At 39.7% G+C, this 20906-nt stretch overlaps 1 protein-coding gene and 1 long non-coding RNA gene across 3 annotated transcripts; one reads left to right on the top strand and one right to left on the bottom strand.

Annotated features, from left to right (window-relative positions):
- Positions 1-559: 559 nt before the first annotated feature.
- LOC146434864 (protein mono-ADP-ribosyltransferase PARP14-like) lies at positions 560-20268 on the top strand. The gene is made up of 17 exons (XM_085067002.1): positions 560-977; positions 2480-2619; positions 2711-2744; positions 4378-4614; positions 5181-5417; positions 6511-8753; positions 9256-9486; positions 9720-9941; positions 10429-10492; positions 11500-11649; positions 12339-12401; positions 14031-14198; positions 14328-14531; positions 14620-15216; positions 15759-15904; positions 17241-17415; positions 18993-20268. Exons 1-17 carry the CDS (start codon positions 719-721, stop codon positions 19277-19279), a joined length of 5457 nt encoding a protein of 1818 aa, XP_084923128.1. The 5' UTR covers positions 560-718; the 3' UTR covers positions 19280-20268.
- On the bottom strand, positions 4306-19720 carry LOC146434865 (uncharacterized). Of its 2 annotated transcripts, none has more exons than XR_014853529.1 (3): positions 19582-19720; positions 13491-13582; positions 4306-4791 (listed from the first exon to the last, which is right to left on the bottom strand). It is a non-coding gene; the product is annotated as an uncharacterized LOC146434865 (long non-coding RNA). The 2 variants fall into 2 exon arrangements; XR_014853530.1 differs by lacking the exon at positions 4306-4791 and adding an exon at positions 5333-5463.
- Positions 20269-20906: the final 638 nt, after the last annotated feature.

The following is a 20906-nucleotide window of genomic DNA, read 5'->3' as shown; positions in this document are numbered from 1 at the left end:
GAGTAAGACAAGACAGTGTTTACCTTATGCATAAGTGGTTAACTAAAGAGGTTAAGCGAGACGACGGTAATCAGTAGCCCTTTAAGAAATGTAAAACATGTAACTCTGGAAACAAAAGTTCTTGTAACTACTAAGCTATATTCTGTACCAGTATGAAACGACGTGTTCTGTACAGCAAAACGGACTTTGCATGAATCAGGCTCAGTTCCCGTATCAATCACCGACAGAGAAGGACTGAGATGTGAACTAATTGGCAGGAGAAGCAAGAGAATCGCTAACCCATAGTAGATAGTACACTAATTAATAAAGGAGCTAAGTTACTTGTAGCCAATGAACATTAATAGCTTTTTTTGCTAAAGTGTGAAAAGTTTTGGTAGTCGCCATGCTAGCTGTGGGGATTTGTCACCCAACTCCCCTTTCTGTGCAGAACTGTAGATGAATCAAATGCCTCGGCTCCGTGTGGATCGGCCTCTTGCACACCCGGTGGAAGAAGCTCTCTTGGGACAGCAGCAAGACGGACTGCCAGCCCCCGGCACAGGGGCGGAGAGAGCATTTGATAAGGTGAAGGGAGTGCTTTGGGTGTTCTAGGGGGAGAGCAGCGTAAGGGTGTGAAGCTGTGCCTGGAAGGCTGAGAAAGCAGCCTGGGCCAAGTCTATCGCGAGAGGCGGCAGCAGAGACACAACAGGCAGGTACTTCCCGGGAAAAGCCACGCCCTGGCATGCTGGGAGTTAAAAGTGATAACGGAGCGGGGAGAGGAGCTGTCGGGGCTGCCATGGAGGGGCAGCGGCCGTGCGCCTTCCCGCTGCTGGTGCGAGGGGACTGGGGCCCCGCCGAGCCGCCGCCCGCGCTCAGGAAGAAGCTGCTCTGCTACTTCCAGAGCCAGAAGCGCTCGGGCGGCGGCGAGTGCGAGCTGCGAGCCGGGAGCGACACCGGGAGCGACAGCGGGCACATCCTCGTCTGCTTCGCCAGCGCCGAGGGTGAGCGCCGGGCTGGGGCGGGTCGGGGTGAGGGCAGCCGGCGGGGACAGGGAATCGGCGTGTGCGCTCCCTGCGGGGCTGTCGGGGTCGTAAGTCACAAGTCTAAACTTTCTGCAAGTTAAAAGATACGTACTAACTTAGTTGTTGCATACGATGTAATAATATATCCCGTCTGGTACGTGAAGTATTTATAGTACATAATATGCCGTATACACCCTCTAATGTGCAATATAGACTAGATAGTATGTAAACATGATGTGATTCGTGTGGATGTCCTGTGCAGGTCCAAAAGTTGGACTCGATGATCTTTGTGGGTCCCTACTAACTCAGATTATTATATTTTTTTATATATGCTTAGATTTGCTGCTTAGTACTAGCCTCTGGATTGTGTTTGGCATAAAAGCAGTAAACTAATAAATATATCCTAGGAGGAATATATACACACATATTCATCTTGATGCGCAATAGTATTCTCTAGACGCATTCTGTAAATAATAAAGCTTATTAGCTTAATAAAGCTTATATTAATCTAACAATGAGATTAGTTACAGATACGTATTAAAAATATGACATAACATGCACATCTCTTTATAAACTTACAGCAAGGTGGAAAGGATTTAGCTGCACTTGGGTTAAATGTGCAGAAACACAGAGATACATGCACGTATCTATACAAAACTTTTCTTTTTCTTGCCTTAACATGCTTCCTAGTTGCTGGCTCTCCCGGCTGGTAAGTTCACAACATACAGCCCCAAGCCATTTCGGCACTGTGTGGAAGGGGATATTCAAGGCGTGGGGCTGGTACCGGGACTCTCCGGATACCGCTGTGAAACATGTGCTACGAGTGTTGCATCTCTGGCGGGTTTTCGCGGGAGTGATGCCCTCTGCTGTTCCTCCGTTTTTATTTTTGAAGGAAAAGAGCTTAGTGCATACTGTGTCAGCATCATGAGTTTAAAGCTGTTTCATTTTGCGGGACAGTATATCTGTATATCCCTGTTCTGGCCAAGGCAGGGTTAACTTTTCAGAAGCCAGGAGGGGCATAGCCAGCTCCCTGGGGTACTCTATCCCACCTCAGTCGTGCACGGCGGGCACGGAAAGGGAGGGGTTTGTTCCGGGATTTGCCGAGTGTGGAGTCGGGTGAGCAACGGCGCGGGAATCGTTCACCTAAGTCTTGTCCACCCTGTTATCAATATTGGTGTTTTTCCTGCTCGTTTTTCTTAGTTCGTTGCTGTTGGTAGCCAATTGTTCTTATCTCATCCTGTAATCCTTACGGGTTTGTGCCTTCAGTTCTCCTCTCCATCCTTCCACGGCGCTGGGAGGGGGAAGAAGGGGAAGGGAAGAGATCGAGCGGCAAGGTCTGGGGTGTTTCAATGGAAACAATAAATCGCAGAACACCATTCCTAAACCGCGACAGTGTCATAATGTAGTGGTGGGAAAGTGCTATGTAATGTAAAGCTAAGTTTCTGTTCAGATTTTCACAGGGCTTTTTTGGTTTTATTTAGTCAAGCAAAGAGTTCTTGAGAGACAGTCTCATCAGCTGCATTTGGGAGGAGAAGGGGAATTGAGGTTGATTGTCACAGAGCCTGAAACAGCACTAGCTACCGAAGAGGAGACATTTGAAGAAAAAACAGGTCCCACAAAGGTACATAAATATTGTAATCCTCACCAGAGCTTTGAAATAGTGATGAGAGTGTCTAATCTGTCACTGATATTTGGCTTCTATTTTATTTTAGGTTTTGGATGCCATGAGAAAACTACAAACAAAAGGTAAAATGTTATCCATCACTCTGTGTGCTGATTCTTCATTAAACAAAAATATTGGTGTTTTTCTCCACACATGGCTCCAGTTCTTTGGGGAGTTTTGCTCAAAGTTTCTGAGTTTGGCAGCATGACTCAGGTGATACAGGGAAAGATTTCTGGCCAGGGACACTGCCAACATGATCACCAAGAATGGAGTTCACCAGACAGAGACCACAGTCCTGGTTTCAGCTTCTGAAACAGCCTTTTTAAACAGAGGAGGATCCCTACAGAGGGATTTAGATCCAGTATCATAACTGCTTTAAGATCTGATCTGCATAGAAGCACCTAAATTGAAGGTCTTAAGTGTCCTTGCGCTCCCTAGAGTTCGGAGAGTCTGTGAAGGCAAGTGATGCATCTCCCCAGAAGCTCAATGACTTTAGCTACACCCTCTTTCAAAAAGATTCTGCAAAGAAGAATAATTTAGAAAGCAATCTGGGAAACAGGACTGTACACCCCGATATACCTGCATCCATGGAGAGTAAATACTCAGCCACAAGACAGACCAGTTAACTGGGAAGTTCTTAAGTAATTACTCCGCTCATTTTTTCCTTTACATATGTATTCTCAATGGGTGCCATTTGGGGTGGTTTTGCTTCTTTCAAAACTAGGTTCTCCAAGTTGTCATCTGTTTTTCAGTTATACTAGAGAGGAACCTAAAAATCTCAAGATGCTGCTTTCAATGGCTTCACTGGGTCAGCCTGGGTTTCAGTTTTGGCTTTTTTGGTATTTTCTTAATTGGACAGTGTAGAGCAGATGACTCCTTTAGCAATCTAGAAATTAGTAACTAGCATCTGCAGAGCTGTTGCTTCTTATTTCTTTTGTTTTCTTCTTGTTTATGGTGGTAGGCCTTCAAAGGCAGCTGTCTTCTGGAAATGTTGTGGATTTGATATCAGTTGTTTTCATACCTCTGGCTTGGTGACCAAGCAGAGCCAGCCTGTTGGTCATTCCAGTTTGGCAGTTCTCTCACACCTGCACCCTCATCTGTCTGCAAAGCTGGAGACATGCCCGCCTCTGCCAGACACTGAACTTCTGGGGCACTCAGTGGGCACTTCTGTTATATTTTCCGTTTGCATCCCTGTCAGCCCTCCATGCCATGGGCCCTCCAGCGCTGTCATGCTGCACTGACAGTGGTCAACAGGGGGCTTTATATCAAGTGACACAGAGCTACTGGTCTCCTATGGTGCCTGTGGATGTCCTGAGCTATGTTCAGGCTTCTTTCGCCTGCACCTGGGCTAAGAAACAGATGCAGAGGCTGCAAGGTCTCTCCCAACCCTTACTGACACTTGAGCAGCTGTGGCCTATTATCACAATAGATTTTAGTTTAGTTTCATTTAATCTCTGACTCAGAGACATATCAGTGACCTTGGACATGTTTGCTCATGTCTAGTTTTGTGCCATCAAAAAAGCTGCCTGCAGCCCTGCAGAATATTACATCTGAGCTGTTTTGGATCTCAAAATGTCCAGAAGTACCGTGCAGTTTGTGTTTAGTGAGCAATCTCTTTTCTTGGGGAAGGAAGGGAGAGAAAAGGAAAGAAGAATCTGTTTATTCCAGGAAACATATGCCAACATATTATGTGGCTTATTTATCTTTCTGCTGCAGATGACAAAAAAGCCTTGCAGAAAGCAGAGAGTTTTGTTCCAAACATTGAACTCCAGGAGGAAGCTGACTCTGCAGAAGTCTCACCTTCGGTGGTGTTTGAGAACATAGAGAGATGCAGTCCAGAGTGCTTATGGAAGCTGTTGGAGAACATCAGTGGCCTGACTGTAGATGCTGACTTCAGTGTGGAAGTAATACCTGAAATAAATGCTGCTGCAGCTACCTTTATAAAAAGTATTGGTAAGACAGGATGACACCATTATTCATTTCCATGTATATGTATGAGTAATAGCTTTCAGAGCTTGATCCCTCTCTCATTAGAGATCCACACTGTTTTAAAAAAGTACCCAGACTGCAGTCTCTCAAGAAAGACGTCTTATACAGTTCCACAAAAATGCCCGTGATCCAAGTGTTACACTGAAAAAAAGAAAATTTTTTCAGTTGAAAAACTTTTCAGTTGGCATCTTTATTAGTTGAAATTGGATGTTTTGTTGTTTCTATCTTATTTTAGGTTAGATGAAGAAGAATTAGAAGTACACTGAATGTGGGGATTATATAAAGTCTCCTGTAGAGAAGACAGTGTACTTAGGACATGGGAACAGAGACAAAGTGGTAGTGAATAGGAGAGAGTAACGTGGTTGTGTGCTTTTCTCCTTTTTTATTACAACACAGACTTATTTGGCACCAGAGACAGTTTTGTTCCAAGAACAGGGAGTAGAGTGCTCATTTCTCTGCCTGCAGTGATAGCCAGAGCTGATAATGACCCAGGAAAACACAGTCAGTTCATGCTGCTCTTCTGTTTACAGATACTAAGGAATTTGTCAAAAAGTGTTCACAACACAAGAGAGTTAGAGAGTTTAGAATGACTGCCAGACTTCTTGAATTGACCCAGGCCATCAAGGCTGAAAATCTACCAGACAGCATTTCTACAGAATGCCTCACACTGTACTTTGAGAGTCCACGGAGTGGAGGGGGGCTTGTGTCAGATGTCCAGCTGTTCCCCGAGGAGAACTCAGCCATCATTACTTTCTGTGACCACAAAGGTAACACTTGTCCTTCACCTGACCAAGGTGCTCACAGGCAGATGATCTGCAAGAAAATTACTACAAATGTGGGCATTAGGAGAAGCCTGGCTTTTTGTTGTTGAAGTCATTGTACACTGTCCTGTTCCTGGGAAACATGTAGAAATACTGCTCCGGATGTAGAAATACTGCTAGGGCTTCAGAATCTCTTGAGGAGTTTTCTGTTCATTTGTTTTGGTTCTTGCTACCAAAGATTCATTTTAATACCTGCCTTGCATGGGTTGTTCTCACTGGTGGTTTTTGCCCATTTTCAGAGGTTTTTATCTGCAATACACTATTAATTGTACTATACAGGTAGAGGGAGGTAGCAAGACCTGTCAATTACTTTACCTTTCACAGTTAACTTTCAGAATCTGACTAAGGTCAAATAGCTTCATTTTCAAACTAATGAAGGTCAAATATCTTCGTTATCAGGGAAGAACAGAGCTAAGGGAAGAACAAAGCTACTATTTCTTGCATTCCTTGAATCCTTGTCCCATTTTTGTGCCAGTGCAACTTCTGATAAATATCTGTTAGACTCCTGGCTTAGTAAATTTACTTTGAGAAAAAGGTTTGTATGCCAGGTGATTTTCTTTGGACTTTGAGAATTTTCTGAAGAACATTTTGTACATTGAGTTAAAATGTAATTTGGAACTGTAATGCAGTTTTAAGTTCCTGCCAACATTATAATTTCTTTGCTTAGTCCATTCCAAAAAAATTGGCAAAAAAAGTAAAAATGCACTGGCACAAAGAGTTTTATTTTAAGTTGAGAGTAAGGAGTATTTCACAGTAGTATGTTGATATGGCCTTGCTCTGTGGTGGAGTTCCCTTGGGAAACAAGCAGGGTGTAGCTCTGCATGGGTATGCAGACATGAGCATATTTACCAAACAAGCTGGAGCTAAGCCTTTTATCTTGTCCCATACGGAATAGTTTGGAAATCAGAAAGACATAAAAACAGCTCTTTGAAGTGAAAGAGAAAGAAAAGAAAAATCAATGTAATAGTTCTAAGAACAGAGACATTTGCCTGATTTGAAGTTAATGATATATGTGTGTTTGCACATTGTGCACTTTTAGATCTAACCACGGTCTTGGAAAAGCAGCATTTACTGGAACAGACACTAATTTCTGTGCATCCGTATTACCACTCCCTGGGAGCAGCTCTCTATGGAAAAGACAGACCAGCTGTGAAGATGCCAGATCCCATTGTGGTGCCACTAGACCCCTACGTATGGCAGTTTTTACAAAAGCATGCCAATCTGACCCAAGACATAAGCCAGGAAATGGCAGTTTGCCATTGTGAGCTCAAATGGCCCCAGGCAGACTGTGCAAATCCAGCAGTTACGTTGTGCCCATTGCTATCTCTCTGCAAGCGGGAAAAGCCAATGACTAAGTTGCTCAAGACATGGCAGCAAGATACTTCCACTGAGTTGTCGCGTATCATGGCACGTTACATAGCTATAAAATGTAAAGTAAATTCATCAGGTTGGAAAGATGTGAAAAACAGGTTGTTGAAAGATGTTTCTTTGATGATAACTGATATTTCTGCGGATATGGTGGTGATTGCAGGCAACAGAGCAGCAGTGGACAGTGCAGAGAAAAAAGTGAGAGAATGCATGAAGCAAAGTGAAAGGGAAAAACAGAACATAGAAATTTCTGTGTCAGTGATCCCAGGGAAGTATGCTGTGCTGTGTAATGCTGGGTTAGAAGAAAAAATTCAGAAGGAATATCCATGCCTAAAGATCTTCTATGATGACAAAAAAAAGACTGTTCAGTTGTGTGGATTACCTGCAGATGTATATAAAATCAAAGCTGACTTACTGGAAAAGGTATTGAGTATGCCATGTACATCAGTTACCATTGATCCCCATGTTTTCCACTATCTAAAGTGTGTAGATAATAAAAAAACATCAGAAATGTTATTCATTAGGAAAAAAATTAATACTTTTTATGAACTTCAGGATGATACTGTGTTGCTATGTGGAGATGCTCCCAAAGATCTTCTAGAAGCAGAAAAGAAATTAAAAACAGACTTAGAATACAAGTGCATCAATGTGGAGGATGGTGAAGTCATTAAAAAGAATCAGTGGAAGAATCTTCTTGTCTCCTTGCTCAAGACATATAATTCTTCCCAGGAAATTGTCACCACTTGGCAGTCAGTTGGAAAAGAAAATAAAATTATTATTGCTGGTTTTTCTAAGGCTGTAACAAAGGTTTACCAGAGACTTAACGATTTTGTAGATAGAAACGTATTCTTGGAAAAAGTAATCCCAGCTAATTCAGTGGCAATAGTGCAGTTTGTAGAGAAGGAGAAACCTGATGTTTGTGAAGAACTGAAGAAGAAAGGTGTGACAGTGCATTTTGACACCAAGACACCATGTATTTCCCTGAAGGGACCAAGAGGAGAAGTGCCAGAAACATTCACCATGTTTGAAAAAATTGTTTCATCCCTTCACTCAAAAAATGTGCCTATTGATAAACCGGGGGCAAAAGAGTTCTTTGCTGAGAGGAAAGATTTTTGTATTTTAGAGGCAAAGCAGAAATTTAACTGTTTCATTAGGATTGCAGAAGAAGAAGAAGAAGATGAACAGAAGGGTGGAAAAGTTGGTGATAAAGTGAAAAGAAAGCTCTACTATGAACAAAACCTGCCAGGTGGAGTTGTGGTAGCAGTGTATAAAGGTAACTTGTCTACATACCCTGTTGATGTTATGGTAAATGCATCTAATGAAAAGCTAAAACACATAGGTGGCCTTGCTGGTGCTCTGTCAAGAGCAGCTGGCCCAGAACTGCAAGAGGAGTGTGATGAGCTGGTGAGGAGGCACGGGGATTTCCAGCCTGGCTGTGCAGTGATCACAGGCGCCGGGAAACTGCCCTGCAAGAACGTCATTCATGCTGTTGGGCCCAGGTGGAGCAACGAGGAATCACCAAGGTGCATGTGGTTGTTAAGAAAGACAGTGAGAAAATGTCTACAGCTAGCTGAAATATACAGTTATCATTCCATAGCTCTGCCTGCTATAAGTGGAGGGATTTATGGCTTTCCACCAAAGATGTGTGCAGATTCAGTTGTATCCTCCATCAAGGAGACCTTGGAAGAATTTATGGAGGGCAGCAGCTTGAAGGAGGTTCATCTTGTGAGTAATGGAGAAGAAATGGTTCAGGTTCTGAGCAAGACCGTAAAAGAAATGTTTTCAGCTAAACCATTCTCCCCAAAATGGCTCTTGCTGAAAAAAAGCCAGAAAGGAAAAAGGGATCTGAAGATGGTTACTACAAATGAAGGACTTTGCATCCGAGTGGAGAAGAAAAATATTCAGGAAGCCACGGTAGGTCTCTATTTTTCTGACTCCTTTCTAACATGATGGTAAGATCTTCTTTCAATTTAAATGAAAAAGGAAGGACAGTAGGTTTTACAAACACTTACTACATAAGGAAAGAACAGCTGTGTGCTAACTAAACAAGGATGCAAGCTTGCAAAACTTGAGTGTAGGTTGGGATCTGTCACTGCAGCCATTTCTAGAGGGCAGCTGGGCTTTTCAGGGTGTTTCATTCCCATCTAGGTCTTGTTTGTTATCCAGACCTAAGGCCAACATGAAAAGAGTTTGCTTTTTTTCCTAAAAGGGAAATATTAAAGTACTTTCTAAAAGTTCTTGTATTATCTGTAGCTGTCTTGGATGTTAGAGGAAGTGGGTACCTGTCTGGGCTGCTGTTTTGGGTATCCACGGGAATCTTGTTTCTTTTGCTGTGTGTTTCTTTGGTAGGGATTTTAATCTTGGTGCATTTGCTTGAATCCTGGCTATAGCTATTTTCATTGTAATCTTGTTGCAGACAGAAGTTGTTGTCAACAGCGTTGGCCCAGATCTGAAGTTTGGCGTGGGGCCTCTTTGCAAAGCCTTGCTGGAAAGAGCTGGACCAGCTCTCCAAGATGAGTTTGACACCAAAACACAAAGTCAAGGTGCTGGTCCTGGGAGTGTGCTCTGCACCAGTGGATGTGCTATGGCCTGCAAGTCTGTGTTTCATGCCATACTACCCGTGTGGGACGGAGGACATACAGAGAAGGTATATTTTAATTATCAACCACCTGCCTGCTCCCAGCTACATATTTATCTGGGATCTGTCCTGAAATTTCAGGTTTTAACATAGTTAATTTAGATGACTTTGCTCCATTTTCTTTTGTTGGAGTGACCTTAAAGATGCCTTGATGCACACAGAGCTGCTTGTTGTACCAGTTTCTTTGGAACTAACAGTGAATGATACCTTTAAAAAAAAAGTATCTTTGCTGTGTTTTACAGGTCCTAGAAGACATAATCAATTTCTGCTTGAAGAAAACTGAAGAACTTGGACTGAAATCAATCACTTTCCCAGCTATTGGGACTGGAGGATTTGGATTTCCTAAAAGCATTGTTTCTAAGTTAATGTTTGATGTGGTGTTCAGGTTCAGTAGTAGTCACACTCGGAAGAATCTCCAGGAAGTTCATTTTCTCTTGAATCCAAAAGATATTGATAGCATTCAGGTAGTTCTTCTCAGGACAAAGCTGTCTTTGTAACATACTTCTCTAGTTACATAATAGTTAATAACAGTTAATAATCTATTTTACCTAATCTATTTACTAATAATCTATACTGCTTTCTTAAGGGAATCATTTGTCACTTTCTTACTGCTGTGGGCCAGTGACAATGATATGTCTCTCCACTGTCTCTGACATACAAACTCTCAGCAAGCAGAAGCTGCAGACATAATTTGCCTCACTGTTGACTCTGTAAATGGCTGTAGATCCTCCCTCATCTTTTGACAGAGGAGTTCTAGCAATGCAAAGATATTTCTTATCGCACTGTCCACACTGGGTCTTCTGCTGTTATTAATGACAGTTAAATATGACTGTAAAATGTGTCAGGTGGCTCAGCAAGAGCTACATGACTGTTAAAATTAATTATAGAAACATTCAGTGTATATACTGTGAAATATCCTGTATATCCTGGGTACTTTTTTTCTCTTCTTAGGCTTTTGCCACTGAACTAGAACACAAGGCAGATGGAAGTTGCAATGCTGCAGCAGCACAGACAGGTAATTTGTGTAGGGGCAGGATGTGGGACATGGGGGAGAATGTAAATACTAAGTGGTTTTATATATATTGGGAAACAGAAGAAATATCATCATGGCACAGGGCATTTTTTTTCCTCCTAACAGACTTGCGTTCTTAAATGTCATTTATAAAATTCTTAGGGAGGAATTTCTTTTGTTGAGGGCATGCCCAATTCTCAGTGACGCCAGTCTTACTATAACAAAGAGGATATTCTGATAGAAGACACTGTAGTTCGTCCTGATCAAAGGATATAAGAACTTGCTACCACCTGGCCAAACAAGCCATAAATAATATGAATTTCTGTACTTTTAATCTCACATACATATATATATACACATACATATATATATATATATACACATATATACACACAGCGTGGATAATTTCCTTTCCCTTTATAAATTGACAGTAGGGGGACACAATAGCCGAAACATGAGTGCACTGCATCAAGGACAGAGGCTTATTTGTAAGGATATAAAGCTCTTCCTCCTCTGTAGTTGCTGAGTATCAGACACATGAAGTTAAGAGTGTGCAGATAAAATATGAAAATATGATAAGGTTAGAGTAGAATAAAAGAACAGTTTTGTATCTATGAAGGTAAATATTAAATAACTTACAAAAGTGATGTGATCTGATCTCCGTTACTGGCAACACTTAAGCTGGATGCTCCATTTCTTGTACGAATTAATTCAGGAAATTCTGTCACAGAGCTGGTCAGATCAGATAAACCCTGAGGCCATTTTCTGAATTCATATTGCATAAATTTACATGAATATAAATGGTTTCACTTTCACAGTATTTAAACAGAAAGAATACTTTGCCTCCCAGCTTTCAGAAATGGAATAAAGAGAAAAGCAGAGACACTCTACTTGCATCAAACTGATCTTGAGCATATTCCTTAAGAGGATAAGTAGAAGTTTCAGTCAGTGGAAGAGAATAATACTCCAGATGAAAGAAGTGATTTAATGTATTTTTCTTCCTCTTGCAGGTTTCATTAAGCCTGTTTCTACTGAAGTATTGGGATTTCATGAAATGAAGATTGGTGCCATCACACTCCAAGTAATTAGAGGAGATATTACCAAGGAAGATACAGAGGTTATTGTAAACATATCAAATCCATCATTTGATGCCAAAACAGGTACTATTTTGAATATGTAGTTCCTTAGCAATAAATCTGGGCTAGTTTTTAGACGGGAGTACAGGAAAGAATTGTCCACAAGGGAAACTTTTATGAAGTGTTTTTCAGATGAGAGATAAAGAGTTGTGATTAGTCAGTAAATAGGTCTTAAACAGGATTTTTACATCTTGAATATCTGATTTAGTTTCCAAACAGAAGGCATCTGGCCAGATTTTTCTTACTTAAAACCAAAAATGTTTAAACAAAAGGGGATTTTTAGATTAAGTATAATTCTGAAAAAATGCTCTTATCCTAAAATATTTCATTGGAAGACTAAGCACTGGTTAAGTAAATTGCCCTGTGAGAAGCAGAGGGTTTTGACATTGTGAATTATAAGCATGAAAGATACCAAACTATATAGTTGAAAGCCATTTTCAGAGTTTGGTGAGGGGCATACAAGTTTGGCTGGTGAAATGATGAAATAGTTATTCTCAATGACTTCTAATCAACAGTGAAGGAAATGTTCTCTCTGCAGCCAGTGCAGTGTGTCATGGACAGTTCTTAGAGAAACTGTCAAGAGTTTGAACTTTGTGGTATCTTGCCATACAAGAATTCAGGGTATGTGTAGAGTATAGAAGTTGGGTAGAATTTTGGGTACAGATAGTTAAAGTGACTTAATGAATGTGTGTGCTTTTCTTGTGTGATTTAAGGGGTCTTCAGAGCAATTATGGATGCTGCTGGTACGCAGGTAGCAGACGAATGTGCTAAATATGGTATGTTAAAGCATACTATTTTGTTTGATTAATTTGTTGTTGTTGTTCCCTCTGAGAACTTGAAGTTGCTTTATAATTCTTTGCTCTGATGACGTTATTTCTTTATCTGAAAAACACAGCTTTCACTTTTAGGAACATTAAAAAGTCCCGTTCTTGTTTTGACACATTGAGAATTTTCCTTTTCACAATTATTTAGCAACAATGAAAACATCAGTGTGCTATTCACTTTATTCTCATACTGATCCAAAACACAGCTCTGTACTGGCTACTAAGAAGAAAATTAACTCTTATCCCAACTGAAATCAGGACAACCCTGATCATAAGTTCCTCCATAGCCTGAATTCTGCCAGACACGGAGAGTAGTAAAATTCCAGCTCACTATAGTTGGTCTCTACAAGTACAGAAAGGGATATTTTAGATGCATAAACAAAATGTGCCTGCTCTGAGTCTGGAAATTGACTATCAAGATGGAGTTTCCTGGATTTTTTTTTCCCAGGCTTTGGTTCTGTAGGAACATATGTACAAACACACATATATCATTAACTTGAAATCAGGCAAATGTCTCTGTTCTTAGAACTATTACATTGATTTTATTTCTCTTTCTCTTTCATTTCAAAGAACTATTTTTATGTCTTTCTGATTTCCAAACTATTCCGTATGGGACAAGATAAAAGGCTTAGCTCCAGCTTGTTTGGTAAATATGCTCATGTCTGCATTCCCATACAGAGCTACACCCTGCTTGTTTCCCAAGTGAACTCCACCACAGAGCAAGGCCATATCAACATACTAATGTGAAATACTCCTTACTCTCAACTTAAAATAAAACTCTGTGACAGTTCATTTTTACTTTTTTTTGCTAGTTTTATTTGAATGGACTAAGCAAAGAAATTATGATGTTGGCAGGAACTTAACACCCCATTACAATGATCCAAATTACATTTTAACTCAATGTACAAAATATTCTTTGGAAATTTCTGAGTCTGAACAAAATCACCTGGCAGAAACACCTTTTATTTCAAAGTTTTATCAAAAAGTTTGAAAATTTATCAGCCTGATCTCAGTGCATGCAGAACATCTTACAGTCATTACCTTTGTGACCTCTGAGGTGGTCTGGAACTCTGTGCTCATCAGTCCATTCATCCTCACAATATGACTCCATTTTGTAAGCAAACAGGTGTGCTCTGAAAAAATCACAAACATATTTTAAAAATTTCATACCTTTGATCAGTTGGTCGTAATGATATTATTTTAACCACGCAGCTCTTCTGCAGAATAAGAATTTGGGCTTTCAAGGAATAAGAGGCATAGGAAAGGTTTTCACATATAAATTAATTTGGCATGCTTTTAAATAAAAGTGTGATGAATTTAAAGTCATCATTAATTCTTAAATTGTACTTAATAGGAAAATACTTTGTAGCAGAGATCTTGGGAAATTAGAAAACACACATTTACTTGAATTACTCAACAAAACTCTGCAGAGTATTTACAGAGAAAGCGAGAATCAAGTCAAACCCCAATAAAATAGCTCACAGTGGATTTCTTTCTACTTTTTCCACTTTTCTTGTTATCACCAAAGGAGACAACCACTTTGTAAATGTTATGTCTCTTGCTTTATCTTCTCTCTTCCAGCTGGGCTATATCGAAGTGGCTTTATTACTACACAGGGTGGGAATCTGTTGTGCAGTAAAATCATCCACTTGTTTACCAATAACCAGGTGAAGAGTGAGGTCTCCGATGTGCTTTACGAGTGTGAACAAATGATGTACCAATCTGTTGCCTTCCCAGCTATTGGAACAGGTTTGTGTTTTCTTGGGAAGGCAGTGAGGGCTGTGATAAGGGTAGTTCAGAAACAAGCAAACTTCATATGGGTAAGAGTAGATTTGCACAAAATTGTTCACTGATTATGAGCCTTTTATTTTTGTTTAGGTCAAGCAGGAAAGAGTCCAGCCAAGGTAGCTGATGAAATGTTGGATGCTATAGTGGAATTTGCAAGGCAAAAATCAGTACGGCATTTACAGACAATTAAAATCGTCATCTTCCAGAGAGATATGCTCACAAACTTTTATGAAAGCATGAAAAAAAGAGAAAATTCAGATTCAGCCACAACAGAACGGTTATCTACACTTAAATGTAAGTTGGTGTGTTTTCTGTGTGCATGGGCAAATAAAACTGAAGTTGTTTTATTTACAACTAATAATTGACATACATTTGTCCACAGCCTTTTTTTGGGGCAAAAAACAACCTTCTGAGAAGAAAAAGTCCGTGACTTTGGAGAAGAAAGTTGATTTGGTCACATTTCAAATTTGTGGAGAAAGCCAAGAAAAGGTGGATGCAACTGAGTCCTGGATAAAAGATTTAATTTTAAAGGAACAGTTTGAAAACACTATTTCAGATGAGGCAATTGAAAGTTTTGATGACACACAAATTGCCATTTTGGAAGATCTCCAGAGAAGAAAGCAAGTCACCATTCAGTTTTCTCCCCCTCAAATTAAAATTTCTGGCATTAGCAGGGATGTCTGGTCAGTTTCTCTAGAAGTTCAAGAAATGATCCAACAAATTAAGTCTACTGAAGAAGAACAATCCAAGGCAGAACTTCTTTACAACCTGGTAGAATGGAGGTATCCAAAAAGCAAGGATAGCTTTCTTGCTTTTGATAAATTGACAAATATGCAGCTGGAACATGCCAAAATAACTCAAAAAACATATCTGAACGTCAAAATTAACAAGAAGAACTACAAGGTGAATCTGAATACTATAAAGGCTACTGATGACCAAGGAAACACTATAAACCTTCAACGTGTGACAAAGTATGAAGGTAAATGAGACTTCTGTTAAATAAAAAAACTTGAACAGTAATTACTGAATGATGATTCAGATAAATGCAAACTCAGGTATCTCAAAGAAAGTAGAGGTATTCCATAGCTTTTTTTTTTCCTTTTTCTTTTTTTTTTCCCCTTGGCCAGCAGTTTTGAGTTTCTTTATCAGTGGCAAGTATGACTGAAATCAGAACATCAGTTTTAAGTGCAAATATTATCTGTACATAAGTGACTGGTGAGCATATATTTCATGTTAAAGTCTGACAAAGGAAGTGCTGTATGAAGAATACATAAAATTCTTCTGGGGTTTTAAAGCTTGTTTTAGTTAGATACTAGTATGGGGATAATTAGACTAGAGAAGATGTAGAGCCTTAGCAGTGCATTACAGAGCCAGTGATGTTTGGAAGAGCAAGAGTACTTGTTGAATGAATATTGCAGAAGGTACTGTCCTCTTAGCTCTCTCTATGCAGGTGGTTTTTTAATATGTGCCTATGAAGCTGAGCTAGTTGTCTGTAATAATAGTGCAACCTGTGTTTTGCAGATACGCAGTCAATAGAGCTCCCTAAGGAGTGGACAGACATGCAAAATGAACAGGTCAAACTGGTGAATCTCAAGCCATCACATCCTGAATACACAGCAGTTGAGAAGAAATTTAAGGCAACATGTGCCAACTTTAGGATAGAGAAGGTGGTATCATATGGGCCAGGGATGGGGGGAAATGTCAGTGCTTGGGCAAAAAGCATTAATATATTTTCTAACTATTTGCTTATAATGTGTCTGCAACCCAACACACCTTTTAGATGTCAGTCTCCCCAGCACCATACAGGGTAGATATAAATCAGAGCAAATTTCCTAAGAGCTGTTCTGCCATTCCTGCCATTTAATGGTGCAAAACCAGTGACCGTCAGTCTTCATGCTGACTCTTTGTTCAACTAATGTGGTACTCACTAGTTAATGTGGTATTTCCAATTAGGAAATTCTATATTGAAATGGAGGCATGAGCAAATGCTTTCAGAATACAAAGAAAAATACAAAGTCCTTGAAGACTGACATAAAGCTTTGGACTAATTTACAACTTCTGCCCTGTCATCCCAGAGTCTTGCAGGGTTGGCTGTCGGTTTTAGCAAAGTGTCAATATTTGATCTTGCTAAGTAAGAAATCTGCAAGACAATCTTAGTCTTATTAAGAAATGCACAGAGATTTAAATGCCAGGGAGAAGAAAGAATTGTTGTGAATCAAGAGGAGAAATAAACAGTAGAAAATACAATGAAATTAGGAGAGAGAATAATGTGTTTAAAAAATTTGCTTCCATCACAAGCTTCAATGAGCATGGTCAGGAAAAACACACAAAGAGAACAAAATATTAGTGTACTATAGAAAAAATCAGGTAATGACATTATGTCTTTTTCTGTTAAAAATGGAAAGCTGTTACAGCAATGCATTTAAGATTATACTTTGATGCAGAGACACTGCTTCCCTTTAAGCTATATTCACATTGTTGGCATAGGGAACCAGCAGCATCCATCCTCCCACCAATTTATTTTTATATAGTAGTTTCTTCTGGGTTGCTAAGCTACACATTAAAGGAAGCAATTTTGACTTCCAGGCTTAGATCTAGAAGAGAAACTTAAATTCAGTGTAATGCTGTTGCTACAGTCTATCCATTAGTGAGAACACCAGTAAAGATTATTAGGATGTATAGAAGGCATCTTACATCATTGCCTCTAGCAGTGGTTTCTAGAAATGACAATGCACAGCTACCATGACAGCTCTGTAGCTGGTATACTAGGTAAGACAAATGTATGCCCAAAATTACTAAGCTTGAAACTCTCTAGTACACTGAGTTTGGTTTCTAATTTTTCAGGAGGCATACACACTCAGTTCCTCTACCCAAACTTCATACTGACAGGACATAGTGAAAATTGTTGTAATTCTTTCAGTTTGATTTAATTTTAATGCTTTCCTGCCATGATAAATATTCATCCCTACCAGTATAAATATCATTAATTTTGTAATTTTGCAGATTCAAAGAATACAAAATCGCATCCTCTGGCAGACATACCAATTAAAAAAAAAATTTCTCAGTAAAAAGAACAAAAATGAAAATAATGAGAAGTTGCTATTTCATGGGACAGCTGCATCCTCATTGAGCCTGATTAACTACTACGGATTTAATCGTGGATATGCTGGAAAGAATGGTGAGTCATTATCCAAATCAGTTAATTTCCTAGGCATGTATGAGTGCTACAGAACGTCAGCATTATAGTGCTGTCAGCACAACATGAAAGCTGAATTAAATTAGTGAACAAAATAATAAACTCCTGAGATTAATCTATATGGACAGAGGAATTACCCTGTTCAGTTAATCCATTGTTGCTGGATGCCACCATGTAAAGGGCATCAAAAAACATTTTCCTACTCTGAAATGAAGCCTGGGCAGTTTTTGGGAGTTGTTTTGTATAATTTACCTAGAGAAGGGAACAAGGAGCACTTGAACATCCTCAGCTGAGGTAACACCTACTAGCTGATGGCATCTCCTTTCCTCCTAGATAAAGACAGGTAGAAAAGTAGAAGTGCAGATACTTCTCCTGTTGCCTCCAAAGACTGGGACAGCATAAGCTTCCACATATCTACCAATTTTATGCTCACAAAATCTATGATATTTATTAGCCTTTAACAGCTGATAGAGACAACTTAAATATTTAGCATGAAGATAATCTGTATTAGTTCAAAGATTGTTTTCCCAGTTCCTCTAGTACAGTCATGTTACATGTATTATTTGGTAACATTCAGAGATGAAGGACAGGATCCAAAGAAGTGGATTGTGGACTGAATTGAGGTGCTAGTTGATTTTAGTGGCCATGTAACCTCACTTCAAAAGTCCTTAATTTTTTTCTTAATGTTTTCTTCCTTAAGACACAGTTGTACATGTCTGGGGTTGACTTATCTTGAGAGAGCTGGGCAGCTTAACTCAGATCTAGTTGACACTTCAGTGTGGTCTGGATCCAAAAGTAGACCTTTCTCTGTCTGGATCCTCTGGAGGTACTTACACTGAGGTTTTCCTGAATAAATGAAGCCCGGCATACACAAAATATATCAGGTTGTGCACAGGTAGGAATGGCAGCCGCAACTTCTTTTCAAAACATAACCAGAGAAGATGCAGTTTCTCTTTCCTGCTCTTCGGTAGTGTCAGGAGGTTGGATTTACTCAGGAAGTAAGAGCCCTACATCCCCATTTCCTCTCTCTGCTTGCGGATATTGACATCCACCTTTTCATCTCAGCCATGATTAACGATTGGGAAAGCACACTTTCCTTCTGTCAGTCTGGGTAGCCAAGCAAAAGTATCCAAAGATCAGGGCAGCCAGATAGGAAGGACCTGTCTGACTTGAATATCAGAAAAAAGAAATCTGTCTTGAACACATATGATTCCTCTAACTTGCTGGGAAGTGTGATAGAAAATTGTAATTACAATTATATAGTCATTTTAAGTACAAAAGTCTCTGAAGAATTACAGTTTGATGGATTGCAGGCTAAACCATGCTAAACAGAGGAGCCCTTTTCTCCACAGGAAAGGGAAGTCAACACCTGGGTGTTAATATTTACCTGTTATCTATGTGGGTTCATATTTGATTCTGATACAAAGGATTATTACTTGAATTTTGTGTTTGAATTTTAACCACATTTACAGCTTCTGCAGAGTTAAAAAAAAGAGGACTTTTAGAGATTCTTAGGAGAATAAGAACATTGTATTTTAAAATGTTGTCTTTCCTAACAGCTGCAGCCTTTGGAGATGGAACCTACTTTGCTGTTCATGCACTTTACTCTGCTCAGGATATTTATTCTGTTCCGGATGTGTATGGCAAAAAATACATGTACTTGGCTCGGGTCCTAACTGGGCAGTACTGTGCTGGGAGAAAAGGACTAGTTGATCCACCACCAAGGAACCCAGCAGATCCTACTGACCGTTACGACAGCGTGGTTGATGATGAGTTCAAGCCAAATGTGTTTGTCATATTTAATGACATTCAGGCATATCCAGAATACCTTATTACCTTCACATAATAGAATGATCTTAATAGCTTAGAAAATTTAAGTGCCTTTTACACGTAAGAATTTACAGGGCAATTTTTTTGTTCTTTTTACATCTAGGTTTCTTCTTTATTGATCTATCCGTGTGTTTTAAGTATGTCTTCAAATTATCAACACAAGGACCAACATAAGCAAATATTTTAGAATATATTATTTCAGTACTCACATTTCAATTTCAGTTATGCAGAGATGCAGGCAAGACCTGTGAGCAAAGCTCTGACCTCTTCCCACACAAGGCAGAGGGAGTAGTAGGAGAGGGAGCTGTTCCGCCTTACCTGTGGTCAGCAGTAAGTGGCATGGAGTAGGTCAGAGCACCTGTGCATGTTCCTATTTTCAGTATTCACCATAAAGCACCTTCTTGGGAGGATTTATTTAAAATGTTCTGTGCTGAGGGAATCTGAAAGGATTTTTCAATCAGAGCAGTGCTATGATTCTAATAACCTCATCCCCCAGCAGAGTTTTCAGTCATCCTTAGATACCCACTCAGGCTTGTTGGAGCTAAAACTCTGGAAGAAAAAGAATTCCGGAATGAACATGCACATTTCATTTATTATTTCAGTCCTCTTACCTATATGTCTGTTACCCTGGCATACTTTGTTACTCTGTAGGTATAAATTACTGTATTCATACCCATTTCTTAAGGGAATTCTCTATAGCCACCCTATTACTTCCAGCTTCCACAAAGTCATTGCTTTTGCTATTTTCAAGATTGTAAAGAAGGACTTTTAATTTTTTCTTTTCAGTAATGAAGCATTAACCCTTCTATAAAATCACCAATTTGCAGACTCAACTGCAGAGGCATAACTCAGTTAACATACTTAAAGAATTTGAAAATTTTGAAAGTTCTTCAAAGAAAGTAAATAATGGCATTTTTACATCTTTGGAAGCTGTACTTTTAATCACATTGTAATCTTAAGACTGCCAATCAAAAGCTGTATACACTGTTTAATAAAAGTTTCAAAAGCTACATTGTATTGCTGAGTTGTTTACAACAGGAACACACTTCACTTAGAAGTGTTGCTTCACCTTTGAATATGTTACAGTGATGCAATAAAGACTTCGTAGGAAAATGGTTTTCTTGTACTGTCTGAGTGACATGATTTGTGCATACAAATTCCAGGTGAAGTTATTCTGCTTTGGTCAAAAAAAGACTTGTGCTGCAATTAGCTGCTATGATGTCTTAAAACTTCACCACGATGTTCTCATTGCCTGCAAAGAAAAGGGTTTACAGTGTCTGTAGATTGCGATATAAAAAATTTCTGCTTTCCACAGCAGGTGCCTATGCAGCACTTCAGATGAATGTCCTGTATAAATTCCCTTTTCAACAAACCAGAGTTTTACCCACTCATGCTTTAATAGATTTTGCTCCCTATGAAAAGGTGAGGATGCTTTCCTCATTTCTCTGTTTTTTTGGGTGTTCTTCTGTGTCATGGAAACACTTCAGCAGCCAGAATAACTCGATTTAGCTGAAAGCACCCGGCATCTGCCAGCTTCTCCCATTGCTGTCACCAAGCAGCCTGGAAAGCTAGGACAGGCCACTTTCTATTTGTGTGGCCTTCTTTGTACCTGAACGCCTCGGAAAGCAGCAGGAGCTGTAAGA

Source organism: Lichenostomus cassidix, chromosome 7, assembly GCF_008360975.1.
Source record: "Lichenostomus cassidix isolate B80296 chromosome 7, HeHo_3.0, whole genome shotgun sequence".
NCBI classification, from domain to species: Eukaryota; Metazoa; Chordata; class Aves; order Passeriformes; family Meliphagidae; genus Lichenostomus; species Lichenostomus cassidix.
Note: the sequence above shows the minus strand (reverse complement) of the source record. Positions and strands in the feature narration are given on the sequence as shown.